Source organism: Crocodylus porosus, unplaced genomic scaffold, assembly GCF_001723895.1.
Source record: "Crocodylus porosus isolate Cpor-Errol unplaced genomic scaffold, CroPor_comp1, whole genome shotgun sequence".
Lineage (NCBI taxonomy): Eukaryota > Metazoa > Chordata > Crocodylia > Crocodylidae > Crocodylus > Crocodylus porosus.
The window spans coordinates 55,584,030-55,604,708 of NW_017728951.1; the positions used below are offsets into that span (position 1 = coordinate 55,584,030).

Sequence of the window (20,679 nt, forward strand, 5' to 3'; positions counted from 1 at the left end):
GATTGAATGCTGCCCTCCTCGCTCCATCTGGATCACGGGTTGTGTATGTCAGCAGCTTAAGGTGCAGTTTCCCCCAAACCCCTGCACCTATCACCGTGAAAGTTGACAGGCTTTGTGGGCTCCTCAGGGACTAGCAAGCCTGCAGTTTTGAGCTCCCTGTGGCTTTCCACATAGAAGTCACAGGAGATTTTCTCTCAATAATTTGGGGTGCTGTTTCTCCGAACTCCCTGAACCTACCTTGTTGAAAGTTGGCACGCATTGTGGGCTCCTCAGGAGCTACCACTCCTGCAAGTTTGAGCTCCCTGCGGCTTTGCATGTAGAAGTTACAGGTGGTTTGCTCTCAGGAGCTACCATTCCTGCACGTTTCATCAAGATCAGACAAGAAATGCCAAAGTTATAGCCTGCTTCATTATATTCATTATAGCCTATGGGGAAGTTGAAGCAGCTCAAATATTCAACTGAGCTTCGACCTTGAGTGAAGTGGACCCACTTCGACTCGAAGCAGATGGCAAATTGAAGCAGGACCCTGTTTAATATTTGACATGGCTGTCGAATTGAATATTACCTGCTCTGCACAGCCCTAGTTGAAAACCACAGCTCTAGGTTTTGTTTCTCAATGAATGAGCAATTGAAATACATAATTGACTGTCTTGTGACGGTATAATGAGGACTGACACTTCCCCAGATATAAAATGGGAAGAAGCCACTTGTCCAAATTAAGTCAGAAAAGACTGGAGAGCGAGCCTTGCCATTAATGTACAAATATCTCACATCTCAATTGCAGATCCTAATGTTGTTCCAGTACCAGCCAATCAGACAGGAGGACTGGAAAGAGATGAAGAATTCTCAACTCGAAGTATGTTTTTTAATCTACTTCCGTGATTGATTTTTATCTCTTTTAACTTCACAAAAAACTCAGATGTAAATACGAGGGGGAAGGATTTTTCTGGTGCTGTATGCTATGATATGCTATAGACAATATCTGTATCTAGTAAATCGGTTTGCTTTGGGAAATCCTTTCCTTTTTACAGAAGAAAGTTTACATGTGTACATCTCCCACCATTAATAGGCACTACCAGGGTGACAACTCCAGAAATTCCGATGGGAGAAGAGAGACTTATCTGTATAAGGTGTTCCCCAAACCTTAAACATGGGAGAGTTATTGTTTGTGAGCTTGTATGTTTAACTCAGAATCCTGTTAGACTTTCCAAAAGATGCCATATTTTTCAAAACTGGGTACCTACTTCTTGGCCCACCTATCATGGGTAGGTGACTAAACCATATGGCCTGATTTTAGAATACAGTGTATGGAGTACCTGATTGCTCTTTAACTTCATGTATGTATATATTGTGTAAGTCCATTCCTGTTCCAGAATGCAGCTTTCAGACTTTTGAATGAAGGTGCAGATAAATGAGATATGATTTTATGTAAGACAGATTTCCCCAGGCTTCCCTAAAGCTTGAAAATACTAAGACATCAAAAGACATTTATGGCATATGGAAAGCTTTCACCAAAGTACCCACATTGAAACCAGTGGTGCTACATTGGTTTTCATCAGCTTCTGAGGTCACCAGAAAGCTGTAACTCTTCTGTTAATATGTCAGTGCTGAATATAAAGACACTGGATAGCTCAGTGGTGAAGAATATATTTCATCAGTGAGCAAAGAAATCAACATTTAGCCTAATACCTGGCACCTGTGGTCTACCAGGCAAATATGTACATTAGAGAATTTTCACTACACAGAGTAACTCACAAGCTACACACATTGCATTGTTTTGTAGAAGATTTGTTTCTATATTGTAGTTTACTAAATACTGCATGACAATGATGATTTCCTTAATCCTAATATTAGTGTCGACAGTGGAGTCAGAAGAAATCAAGCAAACAAATAAGAATCATGAAGCACTCCTGGAGGACCTTCAGAATGATATTCATCAAACAATCAGCAACTTAGGGGACTTGCAGAGGATATTTGAGAACAACATTACTACCATGGCATTGGAAGCAGACCAGAATAAATCAGGTGAGAAGATTGCCCCTGGAGTACCAGTGTTGTAGATTCATCTCCCCTCTCCCCCAGAAAGGAAACATGACCTTGAACCTACTACTCTCTGAGAACTGTTCAGTTCTTAGACAGAGTCCAGTTTAGTCATGGATGTGGGTGCACCTACTTAGGAAGTTACTGAGACAAACTCTTTACTCTGACATATAAGGGGAGCATGTGGTGGGTCATGGGTGTCAGCTGCAGGGCAGTTTGATTCAGAATTTTCTCACTTGTAGTAAGTTCAAGTTAATGAGATTCTGCCAAAGGGCTTGACAGGTAAAGCAATTTGTAATATGCAATATAAGGTAAAGCTGCCTGCTTATTTTTACCTTATTAGCAGTTTTTAGGGGGGAGAGGTTGTTGTTGTACCTTCTGCCTTTCTCCCTTTTTTGGGGTTCTTGAACACACTTGTGCACACAACACTATGCTGAATGCCAGGCTGATTAATGTTACATCATGCAACCATTCACACCCTTCAGATCAGCCTATAATCAGTTGCATGCATATAACTGCTGAACTGGACCTCCTAACTAGCGAACCCTGGGTTCTTCAACCTTGGTTCCTCAATGAAATAGATCAACCTCTGAGTTGATTACCTGTAAGTATTGTGAGAATTTCAGCTACCTTATAGATCTGGTATATACATATGGTGAACCTATTGTTCCACTATGTGGCACCTTCCTGCATGCTGTGTTGCTTTGAGAAGGAAGCAGTATAGCCATATCTGTCTGGTGCTCCAGAAGGACTAACTAGCCTGGCTACAGTACCATATGGATGCAGTTAAGCTGCTTTTGATTTAGGAGAACCCATGTGGAAGAGCACAACATGCTTGAGGGTACAATTGCAGGGGGAAAATAAGTTTTTCATTTATTTTATGCTAGCCCTAATTTTCTGCTTTCAGTGCTCTGTAGAATTTTATGTTCAGCACACAAAGTTATATGGTATATATCAGAGGGGAAAGTATTATAGAACTGCAAGATAATCTTTCACTAGATGGTGGCTTTTGCTAAAATGGCTATAAAATTGATGTCCTTATGGGCCTTGACAGATGTCATGTTTATGATGTGGTTAATTTCTTAATCGTACAGTAAATTGCAAAATACCGCATGCTCAGCCAATTCAAGGCACCATAAAATGGCAAACCAAACACAAAGAAGTTCTATATGTAATGTAGAACATTTTTGTGGCTAGTTTGTGTGGCACCTTAAATGTGTAGCATTTGTCCCAGACAGGAGGCTGGCCTATCCTCAGTCCTGACAAATCAGATGATTGTAGCACCTGATTCCAAACCCAGGCTGCAGATGTGTTGGCCCTGTCCTGCAGCCTGCATGTAGGCTGGCACATCCTTCATCCTACAGCATTTGAGATGGGACACAAAATTCAGCATAGTCAGTTACTCCATTATTTGAACATCCACCAGGGGCCTAGGTTTCAAAGGTATCACTCTTCCAGTTCATCCTTCTCAGAGATGTTGTTTCAAACTGTCTGAAGACTCAGGAAGACTATTCCTACAGAGATGTTCAATTTAAAATCAGATTGTTTTTGCTGTCAAAAGGTTTAGAAGCTTAATTCTTACTTTAAAGAAAGCTTAACTTTTGGGAAATAAGATGGAGGTTTGCGTGGCAGATTGTTTAGTCAGTGACCTGATAGTATCTGGTCAGACTGCTAAAATGCTTTCCAAACACATTATTTATATATTCCATTTTAGTTTTAGGTAGGGATCTTTTTCCTAACATTTTACTTTTTACAGTTTAATGTTTTGTTACAGAAGTACATGAACGGCTTCTTCAGCAAATGCTGCTTCCTTATGTGGAGAATTTTCTAAAGGAACATTTTACGCCCATGTGGTCCAGTTTCAATAAAAGCTTACTGAATCTTTCTACCATGGTGAGAAACCTGTCCCAGGATGTGGAGGCTAACAAAAAAAGCATAGAGAGATTCCAGGAAAGTACTGTGCCCAAGAGAGAGTTCCAGGAACTGGGAACTAAGTTTGAATCAAAAGTTCAAGAAAATGTTGTGAAAGTAGAACAGTTGAAAAGGGATATAGACAATCACCTACACCTGCAGCAGGCAGCCATTCACTACAATCTAACCATGATCAAGGCAGATGCTGACATGAAGTTCAAGAGATACCATAAGATACAGCAGTCCCATTTGCTAGCTTTGAATAACAGCATGATAGACTTGAAACAAGAGCAAGAAAAACTGGAAGGGGATATTGAGGCTTTGAATAGAAACTTAACAGAACTTTCTTTATACTATGGCCCTAAAGATGACACTCTACAGCTCTCCATTAAGCAACTAAATGAGACCTTGATGGGGCATGCAAAGCAGCTGAAAGAACTTTACATGGACTCAGATGTGGCCTTTGAGGATATTACTGTTTTAGAAAAATGGATTAATCAGTTGAAAGATGACATTAAACATGCAGCAGAGGATGTTACAGTTTCCTTAATGGAGAAATCACTTATTATGAAAGAGAACAAAGAAGCACTAGAAAGGCAGATACTGGAGCTCAACTACACGCTCTCAAATCTTCAAGAAAGCCATTGGGATCTGTTAAAGTATATGAAAGAATGTAAATGCCAGAAAATATCTTCTGACATTGACAGGCTGGAAGATATTCAAAAAAACATCTCTCATCCCCTTAATGGTACTCAGTTAGACTTAATGGACACAAAGCAATTACAGACATATTTTCTGGAACTCTTGAGAAGTGAAATTGAGCTCTCCCCTGCTTTTCTATCTATCCATGAATCTCTTAATTTTCAGCAGGAAAAAAGCAGACAACTGATGGATAGTATGGTTCAGATTGAGTCACAAGTCCAGTCCTTAAGTAAGAGACATGAGAAAATTCATGGCCACATCAAGTATCTCAATAGTTCTTTCAACTCTCTTTTGGAAGATGCAATGAGGCATGAAACTGCATTAGAAGCTTTGTTGGGAGAAGAAATTATGGACATCTTGTCTGAAGAAGACCCTGCAACTCTAATATCACCAGTAGCTCAGCTGCAAGAAGCTCTCAGCCATAACTCAGATAAGCTCAAAGAGCAAAATATGACTTTAGAATTCTTTATAAAGAAGCTTCATCTCCTGGAGATGAATCATGAGAATAACCATGATGCTCAGAACTCCTCGTCTAGGCACCCTACAGATGGAAAGCAAATCAAGAACACTTTGGAGGAAGTTGATAGCCAGCATGGCAACGTAGAACATTTGGAACCCAGCTATGAGGCTGCCAAGGATGACATTTTGGATAGTCCAGCATATAATGATACCGTGAATCTAAAAAATGATATCAAACACCTAAGCAGGGAGATCAAGAAGCATGAGTCATGGATGGATGGTAGGAATTACTGCTGCAATCGTACGGTGGTAAGTCTGGTGGAACCACTTAGTATTTCCATGGAGACTCTCAGAGCAGACTTAGCAACCTCCAAGCAGAGATTTGAGGAACATCTACAGATTTTTCAAAAACTGTTTGGAACTAATGAAGAATTAGATGCCTCAAACATAAGTCTGGATATTACAATAATTCAGTCACTTCTGAACAAAAAGATGAGGCAGCAGTTGAAAGGTCAAGATAAGCAAAGAAAGAAAGACAGGCAGCAGACTGAGCGCAGAGAAAACATGCACATGAGGAATGGAAGAAATACAATACAGTCAGAACTTTTAAGGAAAGGTAAACTTTTTCTCTCACTCTGTTAGCTTGTGTTCTAACATATCCATGCTGTGTATTTATACTATACATACATACTATGGAAAGATGCACATGCTATAATCTGAACTATTAATGCAGAACTAGATTTTAGGTCAGTGGTCCTCAACCTTTTTAGACTCAAGGCACCCTTCAGAAAATGTCAGCTCTTATTTTCCATTGTTGTTTTTTTTACTACAGAAAAATAATAAAAACAATTGTCCTTTTGCAAGCAACTCAGAATAATCACAAGAGGTCAGAATGCTTTTAACACTATGGATTCCTATTTGAAATCTCTGGGTGCATCCTGATGAGTGTGCACGTGTGGTTTGTGGTGTCTCAAACCCATTCGAGGTGCTGCAAACTATATACAGTACACATGCACCCATGTGTCGCATTGCTAATTTGCAGTGCAGCAGGGTTTTCTGACACCAGGATATCTTGGTTTTCACCGAGCCTGGTTGAAAGTGCTAGGCCTCCAGGCTTGGTATCTGTCTCCCCTATTAGTTGAGAGTATAGTGGAAGAAATGTACTCAGGATTGAATCCTGGGCAACATAATTAGGCTGTTATAACTTATATTGATGCTCTGCCTAGCTGCTCTGTCTCAAACCAGGGATCCAGGTTTTCCATTTACCGTGGAGACATGGAAGAACCCATGGATTTTCCCGTGGACTGAGAAAAACACACATTTTTCATTTTAACAGATAAACACATGGGGTTTCCACTATTGCAAAGATCTCTCTGCAGGCTAGCAGAATTCCCGTCTGCAAGGGGCTGGGGAGAAAGGGAGAAGGAGAGTCAGGCAAGGGGCTCCACATGCATGTGTACACCCACCATGTACATGGCTACCAGGTAGCCTGGAGAGCAGCTTCTGTAGGTAAGTCTGGTGGGGTGGGGAGAAGGATTGAGTACTCCTTAGAGTGGGAGGGATGGAAAGAGTGATTTGGGCAGGGCTGGGACTGGGGTTGGAGCTACTGCCCAGCCTGGGCGGTTGGTGGGGCTTGGGGCCTGGGGTTATGCATGGCCACAGGACACAGGCAGGGAGCGGGACAGGACCATGGGCTTCTTGTCCAGGGCATGGGGGGATGGGGCTGGCACCCTGCTGCTGCTTGCATGCCAGGAAGGGCTTATGCCCGAGATTTGTGTGTGAGGTGGGTGTGGGCTGCCGACTGTGGGCTCAGGCTCTATACCCTGCTACCCCCCAGGGCCTCCACAGCCCAGTGGGCAAGATCTGGCATAGCAAGTCCTGTGCTGCCCTGATGAAGCACCCCCCAGCCCGCCTGGCAGCAGCAGGGGTAGCAGCTCGGAGTTCTGCCCCTTGCTGCTCCTGGATGGGCCGGGGGCACTTTGCCAGGGTGGTGCAGAGCTACAGTGGCAATGAGCTTCCCCACCCAGCCCTGCCCTGCTCTGCTGCACTGGGTCCCGCCCACTGGGACACAGAGGCACTGGGAAGAGGGCAACAGGGTGGAGAGCTGTCTGGGCCACCCCCCCGGGGACAGCCCACTCTGGCTATGCTGCCTGTGTGGGAAGGGGAGCTAGGCTCCATACTCTGCTCAGCTGTAGTAGTTGCCTCCTCCCATGCGTGGCAACTGGGGCTTAAGCACTGCTGTGAGGGTATGGGGGGACAGGCTTCAGGCCCAGGTCCCTGGCCCCATAGCCCTGGCAACTGGGGGTCCCACTCCGGCAAGGCTGTGGGGCTATGGGTGGCGAGTGAGGAGCATTGGCGGGGGGAGGGCTATGGGCGGGAAATGAGGGACACTGGCAGGGGTGGAGGGGCTGTGGGTGGGGAGTACAGGACACCAGCAGGGCTGGGGTGCTGTGGCTTGGGATTGAGGGGCCTGGACCTGCATCCTCATGAGCGAAGGGGCAGGGAGAGCTCTGATTTTCCATGATAAAAAACGCAAAATAAAATACCAACATTTATAGCTACTTAAAATGTATTTAATTATACTGATTGGGGCTTTAAAGTTTTCAAATTACTTAAAAAAGGTAAATATATCAATAAAACATTGCATTCAACTGATATATATGTATGTATGTATGTATGTTTCATTTTAATTGTGGATTTTGGGGTTTTTTAATCAGAGAATTTGAAATTTTTATCAGAGAAGTTATGATTTTTAAACAGAGAAAACAAGGATCCCTGCTCATAACTTCAGGAATATCAGTTTAATCCCCATTTCCCCACAAAACCACAAAATGGAGAAAATGTCTTTTGTAAACAGCACATACCCAGTTTATGCAAGTAAACAAATAGACAATTCTTCTTTAAATGCCAAGTATTTAACATAAGGAAATTTCTGTTACATTTCAGCAGCATTGAGGTCTAAATAAACAGTCACTAGATGTGTTGGCGGCTTCCATTTGGCTTTTCCTTATGTATTGTACATTTAGGGCATGACGATGCAAAATGCTTTATTTGAGCTTAGAAATAATTACTGCACAGTAGGCATCACTGTCTACAGATGCAGATGCTTACTGTGCGGTATTGGCTCTAATTGCGAGTAAATTTGCTACTTGTAAATACAAATAGCAGATTTACTTTCGTTTACTTACTGTGCAATACGGCACATGTAGATGGTTGACTGATGATAACACAGCTAGTTGTTTTTTTATGACTGTAGTGCCTAGATGCCTCAACAAAGCTTGAGACCTATCATTACTGGTACTATGTAAGCTTAATAAGAGGCAGGACCTGCACTACTGAGAGCGTAGACTAAACGGACATAACAGGAAAAGTGTGAAGCAGCCTTAAAGTAACTTGTCCAGCATCGCACTGCATAGTCAGAGCTCCCAACTCCCAGTCTAATGCAGAATAGTTGCTGAGTGTTAAATGTTCCTCTCCCACTTTGTTTCAGATTCATCAGTGGCTTTCTATGTGGGATTCTCAGGAGGAAGAGATGAGGGAAAAACACTGAGGTTTAATGAAACATACCTCAATTATGGAAACTGCTATTTCCCTGAATATGGCTACTTCAAAGCACCTCATAATGGTGTCTACATGTTTGCTGTTGATGTGGAATTTAGCCCAGGACCTGCACTTGGAGAGCTGCTGTTTAGCAGTGGGCACAGGAGGACCCTGTCAAGAAGTCAGAAGAAAACAACAAATGGAAACTTCATGACCACTTTTGCCATGGCAGAGCTGAAGAAAGGGGAGAGAGTGTGGTTTGAGTTGCAGCAGGGCTCTCTAGTGGAAAAGAGCTTACCTGGAGCCACTATGGGTGGCTTTCTTATATTTAAAACATGAAGAGTGGTGGCATGCTTTAATCAAAAGAGATGCTACAAAATCAGGGAGCAATCAGCTCTTGCCTGAGTGGTGATTTTTTTTGTATGTCAGTTGTACTGTATATTCAAACCTAGCGTTATCCTAGATTCACCTCCAAGCTTATTTCTAGAAGTGTTTGGCTTTTGATTAGTTGCTTAAGAAGAACAATGGGCTATTAAGTTCCTTCTGCATGATGACCTAATGCTTTGGGTTTGGAATGTTTCAGTTCAAGCATTCAGAAATGCTTTCAGGGTGAGGACCACACCCAAGCATTGCCTTGCACACTACCACCAAGTAACGTCTCTGCAGTAACACCAGCAAATGCTCCCAGGGGAAAGTTGCATTAGGGAACTATACAGCTTTAGCTACTTTTGATGCAGTTTATCAGTTGGAAATAAGAAGCGGGAACCATCTTCAGTGTCTGTTCAGTCTCTGCATGCCACTGCTGACCCAGACTGTAGTTCTAACAACTGTCAGTTATCCCAATCCAGCACAGGATTTAAGCAGATGCAATCCAATAGGGCACAGCCCAGGCTTTGAGTTAAGTACACTGTTGAGTAGCTGCAAGACTGGGGTTTTTGTCAACCTTTGCAAAGAAGCAGATACATTTCTGTGAAACATTTTGATTTTAGGCCGATCAGATTTTTAAAATCTGCCTTGACAGGCATTATATTAATCATGCAATTAATACTTTATCACACAGCAAATAGCAACATGCAGGACATTTATGACATCAAAGTACCAAACCAGCCACATACATGTTCCACATGAGTTAAATGTGAACGACACATTTCACTGTAAACCATATTTAGTAATGTGGAACATCTTTATACCTGGTTTGTATAACAATGTAATTTGAACATGTGGCAGACTGGCATGTCCAAAGGGTGGCAAGTGCAGCTGGGCTGTCTGCATAGTTTTTAAAGGTCCTGGGGTCCTGGCAGAACAGCCCTGGACAGCCTCTCCCAGATACCAGGTTCCTGCTGTTCCAGAACTTAAAAATCCTGGCAGTCGCATGATTGAGATGTAATTTTATGCAGGCTCCCAAAAATCAAGCATCTTGCCATGTACACATGGCATGGCAGGATACGTGATCTTGGGAATCTAGCATAAAATTCATCACATTCCAATCATATGACTCAATTAACATCTACCAGCAGCCATAGAAAACTATTTTAGTGATTAACTTCAGTTGCTGTAGTTGTGGACATTAAGCTACAGAATTATTAACAAACCCTATAGGTGCCACGTAACATCATACTGAAACTCGCCATAATGAATCCTTTGCTTTGCAGGTACGTACTACAGTATTAGGTTGTCTTCAGTGATGAAGAGTTACTTGGTAACTGGAGGAAGAGAAATTAAGTGAGGGTATGGAGTAAAAAGCCTTATCTCAAAGTCAAACGAGAGCTTTGACACCGATTTCAACCAAGTTTGGATTTTATTGATTGAACCATTCAGATTCTGAGAGAAGGTATTGTGATACCCAAAAGCTTGCCTATGTCTAGCCCAATGATGCAGTTGGTTTAATAAATTATATTACCTATAAGAATTCTTGTCTCACATATCTCTCTGATGCTCTTAGAGCAAGAGTTTACTGTTATACACTTTATAACGAATTTACCACTTCTATTTTCAGTACCACATTTTGTGTGAAGTTCAGATATCACACAAACCTTTACCCTTATAACCAATGTATACATAAAAGATCTCTCTGTAACAAAGATATCAGTGCATAATCGTACCTTACTTTTCCTGTGTGAGGTAATGAGACAATTATAGAGAATGCCACTCACTGATGTAAACATGCTAATTCATGCTAATTTGTAGTCTAAATTAAGAAATCCTCTTCTAGTAGTATGTCATTCTACTTATGTCAAAGTATAAGGAAATTAGCTAGACAAAGAAAGTAGGGTAGTATTCTGACCAGCACTGTACTTCTGTTTAGGTATATTGTGCCCTGTTTGCATTCATAGTCACTGGAAAATGGGCAGTCTTAATTCAGTACAGCAAACCCTATGGTATACTAAATCAAGATATGGTAGACTTACCTAGGCATCAAATTTTAGTTTATTCAAAGCTGGCCTTTTGCCTTCCTCCCAAGTAAGGGGGAAAGAGAAGGGTGCAAGAAAGCCTGGTCATTTTACTTCTATCCCCAGCATTATGGTGATAAGGTGTCATATTGGGTACAGTAGACCAAATGACTTGTAGCATCACTAAGAAAGATTAAAACAATTCATTACCAGTATTAACTTACATAAGAATTTTGCATAGTTAACCAAATACAAGTACAAAAATACTGAAGTAAGGAAGTATTTGGTTAGGTATTATAATTTCTAAGGAATCATGCATTTATATGACAAATCTGATAGTAATACAAAACACATTACTAGCGTGTACTAAAATAAGGTTATTTACTTAAAAATGATACATTGGACATACTCTGTGTACAGAACAAAGCAATTCATGGTAAACTGAATAAGGCACCTTTTAAATCAGATGCTGTACAAAATACATTAGCGTGTTACATTTTAAAAGATTATTCTACACTTCTGACATAAACACAAGTGCCAGCATTCTGCTTGTTTTTACCCTTCTTTTGTATTTTATTTACATCTTCTCTAGGTTAACTACAATGTTATTCTTTTTTGTATACAATATAGTACATTTCATGTTGAGCATGGGTATATTGGAGCATAAATGTCACCACTTTATGGGGATTCTATAACTGCATTTAAAGGTAATGTAGGACAAGGCAACAGTTGCAAGTGTTTTATTGAACAATTAAAGTAAAAATGGTGTTCATTCTACCTTTGTCATAACTAGTAAACTGAGGCTGATAAACCTTGACTCTAAAAAGCTCTGTATCACTTAGCACTGTATTTCATTTTAAATTTCACCCTGACATAGGGTTTAAAGTGGGGAGCAGGGTTGGGTTATCTGATTTCTTTCAGAACCAGTCACAAGAACAGAAAACTGCTAAAAAAACATCTACTTGACCAAAATCAAAGATAAATAATTCCCTTTAAACATTATTACAGTAACCAAAAAAGGCTGTAAAGTTTAATTTAATATTTTTGTTCTTGACGTGATTTGTCTCTTAAATTAACTTTAAAATTAGAGTGTGTAAAGGCAAGACAGCAAAGTTGTATCTTAAGAATTAGCCTCATAGCACATTCAAATGGTCATTTAGATGCAGATCTAAAATTTGATTCTAGGATTATTCTGGAACATTAAGAATCTTGGGAAATGAGCAAAGTCTCTACTTTTTTTTAACTTTTACCTTGAAAGCTGCTTAGAAGCTGAAGGGAGTTGCATGTTGCTTAACTTAAGGGTACTGTTTTTTTTAAAAGGAAAAAAAATAAAGGTAAACCCAGTACAATCAATGTGTGCTTGCATTTACACTTTGGGTCTGCTCATTGCTTCAGGGATTTACAGGTTAACCAGAAGTGCAAATGCTATTTCCCTCCCCTGAATATAGTGGCCAGACTTATTATTAAAGCTTCAAGCTATTTTTCATCTAACATGGAACAAGCTAAACGGCTCTCCATATGAAGTTGTTCAATGGCTTTCAAGGCACAAAATAGATATTCACAGGACGTTTCACACATTACAAGACATTTGCAAAGATTTTTTATTAGATAACAAATGCTCACAAATGTAAGCCTTACCAACAAAATATTATGATCACACACTAAAATAACAGTGTGTTTATGGATTTAAGTCTTTGGAATTCTTACAACATTGAATAAGGCAACAACTTGGTTTAAAAGTCTGCACTGAGTATACTTAGCAATATTTATTATTTATAAGTTCATGAAGATTAAATTAAAAAACCCCCAAAAACCCAGGTGCCTAAAATTATTAAGTTCTTTGCATGGAACCTACTTGTGGGCTTCAGGGCTCAAACAGAACCGGAGCCAACAGATATTCAGATGTACTGTACAACTAGCAGCTCCCATGTAAGCCAATAAAAGTTGCTGCATGCTCAGCAATCTTCAGCATCAGGCCGGTTGGTTATTGGGGGTGTAAACACAGACTTTGGAACCTAACCTTAGGCATACATATATATACATATACATATATATTTTAAGGTAATCTTGGCTAAGGGTCCTCTCTCTCCACAACCCAGCTCAGCCCATTTCCTTTATTTAAAAGTGAATTCGTAAATTCTTAAGTTTTAAGGTTTATTTATCCAGTAACACCAACTTTTTGTCTTACAAACTAGTAAGCACTAAATAGAAGGGAAAACCATGGAATAACTGAAAATGGTGTCACATTTTTACATGCCCTTTGTTTTATTCAGCCTACTGCCAACAGTCTTGAAGATTTGAGAAAGAAAACAAAATCAAGATTAAAATTTTAGCACAAGTCACAGCTAATACAGCTGTCCAATTCACATGGCACTTTATGAGAAAAAATACGAACGTTCTGAGAAATAGATTAAATTAAGAAAACACCTCCATTATTGTGAGAAAGTAAGCTAGTGGGATGTGTATAAAGGTTTTCCTTTTTACTGTTAAAAACCCTAGAACGATACTACTAATAAAAAAACAAATCAAAACAAGCTTATTCCTTACTAATGACATCTTGGCTCATGCCAAGTATTTTCCAACTACCCGTGCAAAATTTATGCGCAAAGACATGCTTAATAATTAGTCTCATGATATATGCTTTGGCAGTGGACGGAAAAACCTTATTTAAAAAGCCCTTTGTCATGAGAATTGTGGCACGATGTTGTCTCTCACTTGCTGTGTTTAAATAAGTTAAATCATACTTGATGCACCCATGAATTGTTCAGCCAGAATACATATTAATACTTAAAGGCATTACTGAAGAAAAGTAATGACTTTATTTTAAAAAATAAATGTCCCTTGAGATAACTAACTAGCTTTCTATAGAATATGTAGCACTGTTAAATAAAGTCTGTACATCACAATAGAAAATAAAAAATACTGCAATCTTTTGCCTGACAATTTACTTTTTGCAAACTATGGAACAAAGTGAAAAAGAAACCATGTTAGAAGTTTATTTGCAATTGTTAACAAATCACATTGGTTTTGCATTAAGCTAAGTTTTCTATTAGCTGTACTTCCAAAGGAAATTTAAACAGATCTTTAAAGCAACCTCCATATATGTATTTTACCAAAGTAAAAAATCTTAATCTGAAATTTCTTTTGATCAATTTCAACTTTATTCTCAACTTTTCCTTCAAATCTGTGTGTGTGTGTGTATGTATGTGCATGCTTGTTTACGTGTACCTAAGACTTTATGTTTTAAATAAAGCACAATTCACACTATATAAATAACTTCCCTTTTTAAAGTTATCTAGTACAAGGCTTACAGTACATCTTACAGGCACTTAAATTATCATCAAATAGGTCTGTTTCAATACTGTGTGCTCATTCTTCAGAAGATTCATGGCATGGGAGCTGTCAACCTGTGGTGGTGCTTTCTGACTGCAAACTAGCAGTAATGAATTTAATGGTATATAACCAGTGACTTAGTTTTACAGCAGCTGTTTTCTTTTTTGGCCTCTTGCTCCAGCTTGTCTGAACAATAGTGAAAAGAGGGAAACACAACTAATTTTGTATGAACGAAGCAGCTTTCATGTGACCAGGTGTGATCAGCTATCACTTTATTGGAGAATCATAAGCAGAGCCATGTGTACTCCATAGCAAAGTGAGGCCAAATTCTGCAGCATTATTAATTTAACCTGTCTCCACCAAGCCTTTCCCAGCCGCACCTCCCACACATAATGAGAACTCATATTTAAAATACTCATTATTTTACAACTGCTCCATGTCTATCTCTGATTGTTTTTTCCCTGTGTGTTCTCTAGGCAACTCAGCTCTATGAACAGCAGTTCATCATCTTGCTAGTAATTAGTAAAAAGTACAGCCGGACAATCCAGCTCAGGATTCCCTTTCTTTGACCTACCCACGCTGATCAGTTTAAGCAGTTCATCCATCATCTTGCTCTCCATGCTCGAGTGCCACTCTAGCCTCCAGATGCCCTGGTTGTCCAACTTGTATGTCTGGCTACCTTTCTCTTCTTGCTGCTCATCTGATTTGGTTCTAACCCTCAGAACTTCCCTTCTGCCTGGTTCTTTGTAACAGTTAGGGAGCATGAATTGAAATACAATTCACTTGCCCTTTATGGGGAAAAGTACAGAGTATGCAGCAGCTATGGACAGGTCCCAGCAGGTTAGGGAGGCAAAACAGAATTGTCAGTGGGCTGGCTGTGGAGACTTCCACACTAAAATGCTGACATATGTAGTATTGTGAAAAAATGCCAAATTCCACAGTCATATAGTCATGGAGTCTACTGAGCCTCAAGTGAGATGACAAGCAAAGTTACCTGTGCTGTAATTGGTGTTGTTTCAGACTATTTGCATATTCAGGTGGGCACTGCTTTATATTCAATTCACATTTTTCAGGTTCCCTTTGCAACCAAAAAAAAGAAATACATTTTAGTTATATTAAACTGAAAACTGAAGCAGTTGAGTACATTTCAATGGCAAGGGATGAACTAAGTGGCAAATTCTGCAATTGTAGAATCATGGAATATTATACAGCCCTTCCTGTAAATTTAAATGGTTTCCTATGTATTCCAAATGGCAGCAGAAGAATCCTGGCACACACAAACAAGAAAAGGCATAAGGAACTGTTAAATTGAATAGTATCCCAAATAGATTCATAACCTACATGCTATTGAATTAAAACTTGGTATGAATTGACTAGATTCCATCAGGTAGAAGGCAAAAAGCTTATATTTCTCCATCTCTGTTGAATCCATTTAGCTTCTTAAGGCTTTCACAGAAAGCACTGAAATCTGAACATGCAATTCAGTACCCAGAGTTTTAATGGAAATTCACTGTGACTGAAGTCTCAATGCAGCTCAAAACAAGAACAAAATGTATACTTAAAACAGGGCTGTCCAAATACATAGCATGTGGCATACAGAGGCTCTCAACATCATCATCTTCAAAGTTCTGAAAGATGTAATTAGCAGCCTGTAAAAGTGCGGTGAGGAAATGGACTGAATCTCAGCTGACTCCTCTTCCCACTTCGATCCCACCCTTGTTTAGGTGAAGAGTTCTAGGAGTCCAACTCTGCTCCTGAGTAACCATGTTACTCTGTCAAATCTTTACATCTTGTGATTCCACCATCTTTGCAAGCGTCTTCTTGATCCTTAGGGCTGTAAGTCTAGAAGCAGGATTGTGGGCCCAGCATTCAGACATTAACTTCAGTATCGCTCTTAAACACTGAAAAAGTGCAAAGGAACATTGTTATAAACACTTAATCCACAGTAAAGCATAGCCTTGGCTGATAGTTCATTAATGGTATGCATTTAAGGAAGGCAATGGTTAAGCTAGCAGGCCAAAAGTCTAGCAATGCAAGGACAATATCCTTTAACAACCACTCCCCTGACGAAAAAATACAATTTGCATTTCCAACACTGAATGGACTCAAGGTTCTTTTCAATGCACTCCCTGAATTTAAGAGCAGAGAAGGATTATCAATATTCAGTGAGTCAGGCTGACATCAAGATGCCAAATAATAAAGTACCATGCTGGGGAAAACTGGTAAATTCAGTGCGTCTCATCAGGGGGAGTGCTGAGGAGAAGACATTTTGTGATGGGCAAGAAGAAAAAAGGAAAAAGAATGGCACTCAAAAGAAAGATCCTCCCTTTTGTATAGAAAATACCTGCCAACCCTGCTTGTGAGATCTATTTAAACCCCTCTACTTCTCCCAGCAGCAGTTCTCATTCCATAATGCACCCAGTTTGACATGATGACATGCCAGAAGTACTGAAACTGATTCTGATAAATTAAAGTGACATGTGCTGCACAGCTTTATTCAAAACACAAAAAAATATTCTGGTATATAAGTGTGAGATCTAGTTTAGAGAGGCCAATAGTAAGACTGGGTGAATCTACATGTGCAATGAATATGACACAATAAACACTGAAGCTGTCTGAGCCGAAGGAAACTGCTCTCGGGTGCAGCGTCTACACGTGTGCCTGGGATAGCAGCAATTTGAGCTCATGTGTCTCAGCTGGCTGGGCTGACCAGGCACAATTTACGCCCAGTCTTTCTACACATGCGCTTCAGTGCATTAAATTACTCTACCATAAGAGTAATTGTGACTATTAATTACAATGGTGTTAAAGAGTCACTATTAATTAATTACAGTGGTGTTAATTTACTGTGCCCTAATACTGGCACATGTGTAGATGGTGACGCTCTACTGAGGAGCTAATTAGTCTACTCTGAAGTAAAGCATATGTGTATGGATCCTGAAATGCTGCTTTTCCTTCTCTCCCAGAGGTAGATGTGTAGAGAATTTACAGCTGATTTCAAACATTAGCCTTTTTATTGTGCCCAGAGAAATCTCAAATGTCAAAAGACAGGACTGTGCTGCCTATACTACTTCAGCGTGAGCAAGCTTTGAGGACAGACTGAAAAAGTTATGGGCTACTGATAAATTTCTCCCTCCCATTTTTCATCTCAGCATGCTTACTTCATCGCTATTCCACCTATTAGATACTATTGGGCGTAGTCGCTTGACACAGACCACCTCTCTCATATCCTCATAGGATGGATCATTCGGCACCATGTCATAATATGGCAGCTGGTACTCTTCAACAATACCTGCAATAAGTACAAAAGATGAAGGAAACACATGAAAAAACAAACCAAATCCAGAAATCTGCTACTAACAAAATTCCTTAACCAACAGCAGAAGAACAAATTGAACACAGTAACCTCTGGTTCTTGGACTGATCAAACAGAAACCAAAAAACTCAAGGTAACATTTGCTGAAAATTTACAGTTGACAATGGGCATTAAGGACTAGAATCTGAATTTATTACCTGTACTCCCTCTGAACTAAATGTGTAGTGCAGAATTCATCTCTATCCAGTCTGTTATATGTATAACTTTCCCTGCACCAAGAGAATGTTACATGCAAATCCAATTGTTTCTGCAATTCCCATGAATCCTCTCATTTCCATCTGCTTTATCACAGCCAACTAGCATACTTCAGAAAACAAAGGAAAGAACTGTGGTCCTGAAGAAGACTGAAATCTAAATTAGGATGTTATAAATTTCTGAAGAGAAAGACTGAGAACCTGGGAGAAGTGGAAACAAAAGGAAAATAAATAAACTAAGGTGGCACCAGAGCAGAGAAAAAGGGAAAGCAGGTTCTAAAAACAATGAAGAAAAGGGTCCTATATGCATTCATTATAGGAAAGGAGAAAGAAAATTGAGAGAAACAAATAAAGGTGGTTTAAAAGGGGCAAGAGGCCCTTATTTATACTTAAAAAACCTGTTAAGAAGACGGGTAACTCATAATGTTGCAAGTAAACAATTCAGACAACTGGTGCATTGTTTGAAAATTCAAGTGGAAGTTCCTGGAATTTGCTGAAAAAGAACCTTCTCACCTTCAATGTAGAAATTTTGAGATGCCTTTTTAAATACTAAAGGAGACAGCAACTTTTGAGCTAACAGTTGAGAACAAATTTGGAATGAATTCAAAATCTAAAAGCATAGGTGGGTAGAAGATAGTGAGCCTTGTATTATGCAGAGTCGTGAATCCTAAAGCAGGTACAACAGAGACAAAGAACCATAGAAGTTTGACACTGATTATAAAACAAAGAAGAGCTGTAAGAGACCAAAGGGAAGAGAAAAAGAGAACACAAGACTGTGGACACTGACTTGTGTAAAAGTAGTACAGCTGATGGAAGGCAGGTATCAGTGTTTACATATACCTTCAGGCAGAGATGCTCACCACAGGCCAGATCTGGCCTCAGCGCTGTTATCTGCTAGGGTTGTGCGAAGCTTTGGCTGTTGATTTGATTCGGAGATTTGGTCCAATTCGGTGGCCGAATCTCTGAACCAAATCAGGAGACCAATAAAAAGGTCCAAATCAATTCGAAGCTCTCTGAATCAATTCAGAAAAGATCTGGAGCGCTTCGGAGATTCAGACAGACCACACTCATCACTGCCGCAGGGAGCTGGACCCAGACTCCATGCCGGTAAGTAGGGGGCAGAAGGGGGGAGGGGAAAAGCTACAGGAAAGGGGGAGACCCCTACCTCCACCACGCCTTGTCTGCTTCCTCAGACCCCCTGAGCACCCCCGACCGCTCTCCGAGCCACGTCAATGGCTGCCCTGCCTGACTCCGGCTCCCGGTTCTTAAAAAAACAAACAAACAAACAAAAAGCCCTGAACTCACCAGCTGCTGCAGCAGCCTGAGGGCTTCTGGGGCTTGTGGCAGAGCCCCCCACAAAGCATGGGGCAGTGGGGTGTAGTGGGGATTTCCCCCCCCCAAACCTGGCAGGAGCCAGTGAGTTTGGGATTTTTTTTGTTTGTTTGTTTTTTTAAGAGAACCAGGAGCTGGGGCTGAGCAGGGCAGCCATGGCAGGGTGGGAGAGCAGGTGGAGAATGGGGACTTGTGGCAGAGCCCCACAAGCAGCATGGGGCAGTGTGGGGCAGCAGGTAGTGAGTATGGAGCTTTTTTTTTTTTTTAAAAAAGAGCTGGGATGCTGGGGCAGCCATTGACAAGGCTGGGAGAGCAGGCAGGAGATGGGGCCTGTTTGATTCAGATTCGGCCGTATCAATTCGGGACAGTGATATGAATCACCAAATCAAATCACTGTCCTCCAAATCGAATGAATCCAAAGCGAATACTAGCGTTTTGCTCAGGATTATTATCTGCCCTGCAGGGCCCATGGAGCCAGAAATCTGACCAAAGTTCTAGACTTGTGGGGAGCTCCAGGCCTTGTGCTAGTCCTGGTGTGTGGGGCTGGAAGTGGTGGGGCCAGACCCCAAGACCCAATCCCAGCATGCGGAGCTTGATTCAGCCCAGTTTGTCCCCATGCTGCTCACTTGGCCTGCAGGGCCAAAAGCTTAATCACCACTGCCTTAGGCTAATGGACATGTCTTTAAATGTTAAAGCTGTTGATTCTTTAATGATAAAGTTTATAAAATTCAGGTGAAAACTGCAGGAATTTTTCATCCCAAGTAGAGGTTTAGTTCTTGAACACCAGTCATTGGGTGAATCTACTGAAACTTTGGTTACACAGATCATTCCGAAATAGAAGATTTAAAAACATACCTCCTGTGACACAACGCCGAGCCATTTCCCAAATGATTAAGCCAAAACTATAGATGTCAGCCATGATGTACGGTTGGAAGTGATTTTTATTCAGGCTTTCATCTAGGACTTCTGGGGCCATGTAACGTTTTGTTCCCACTCTAGTATTCAAAGGGACATCAACTTCATTTGTATCACTATGTATAAATAACAGAAGTTAAATGAGTTGTGGAGCAGTAAAAAAACTGATGCAATATCCCACATGATACAGAAAGAAGCTATTGTCAAATTGGTACTTATAGTGTTTCTTCCTTTTAATAGCACCGTCTTACAGTAGTATGCTTCCTTGAAACAGACTAAATAGAAAACAATTATAAATAACCAGAATAAGGATTTGTATTATTGTTTTGCAAAGACAACCAAACCCTGTCCCCCCACCACACACATGTACATATTAACATGTAGACCAACTGGAGGCTACAGGAATGGTGCTTCGAGGTGGGCTTTGGCTTCCTCAGCCATGACCGGCACATCGTGATGAGAGACATGCTGGGATGGGATGGGCTCC

General features: G+C 40.5%; 2 protein-coding genes across 2 annotated transcripts in view; one reads left to right on the plus strand and one right to left on the minus strand.

Moving 5' to 3' along the window:
* Positions 1 to 12,356, plus strand: part of MMRN2 (multimerin 2) — a 59,522-nt gene extending 47,166 nt beyond the window's left edge. The window contains exons 4-7 of the mRNA XM_019555698.1: positions 785 to 856; positions 1,855 to 2,025; positions 3,815 to 5,728; positions 8,603 to 12,356. Of these exons, the coding sequence (XP_019411243.1) occupies positions 785 to 856; positions 1,855 to 2,025; positions 3,815 to 5,728; positions 8,603 to 8,991 (2,546 nt within the window). The 3' untranslated portion in view covers positions 8,992 to 12,356. The remainder of the gene's footprint in view (positions 1 to 784; positions 857 to 1,854; positions 2,026 to 3,814; positions 5,729 to 8,602) is intronic.
* BMPR1A (bone morphogenetic protein receptor type 1A) overlaps positions 12,284 to 20,679 on the minus strand; it is an 88,495-nt gene continuing 80,099 nt past the window's right edge. Inside the window, exons 10-12 of the mRNA XM_019555699.1 lie at positions 20,133 to 20,308; positions 17,537 to 17,667; positions 12,284 to 16,276 (exon numbers count right to left, since the gene is read on the minus strand). Coding sequence (XP_019411244.1) covers positions 16,151 to 16,276; positions 17,537 to 17,667; positions 20,133 to 20,308 — 433 coding nt within the window. The 3' untranslated portion in view covers positions 12,284 to 16,150. The remainder of the gene's footprint in view (positions 16,277 to 17,536; positions 17,668 to 20,132; positions 20,309 to 20,679) is intronic.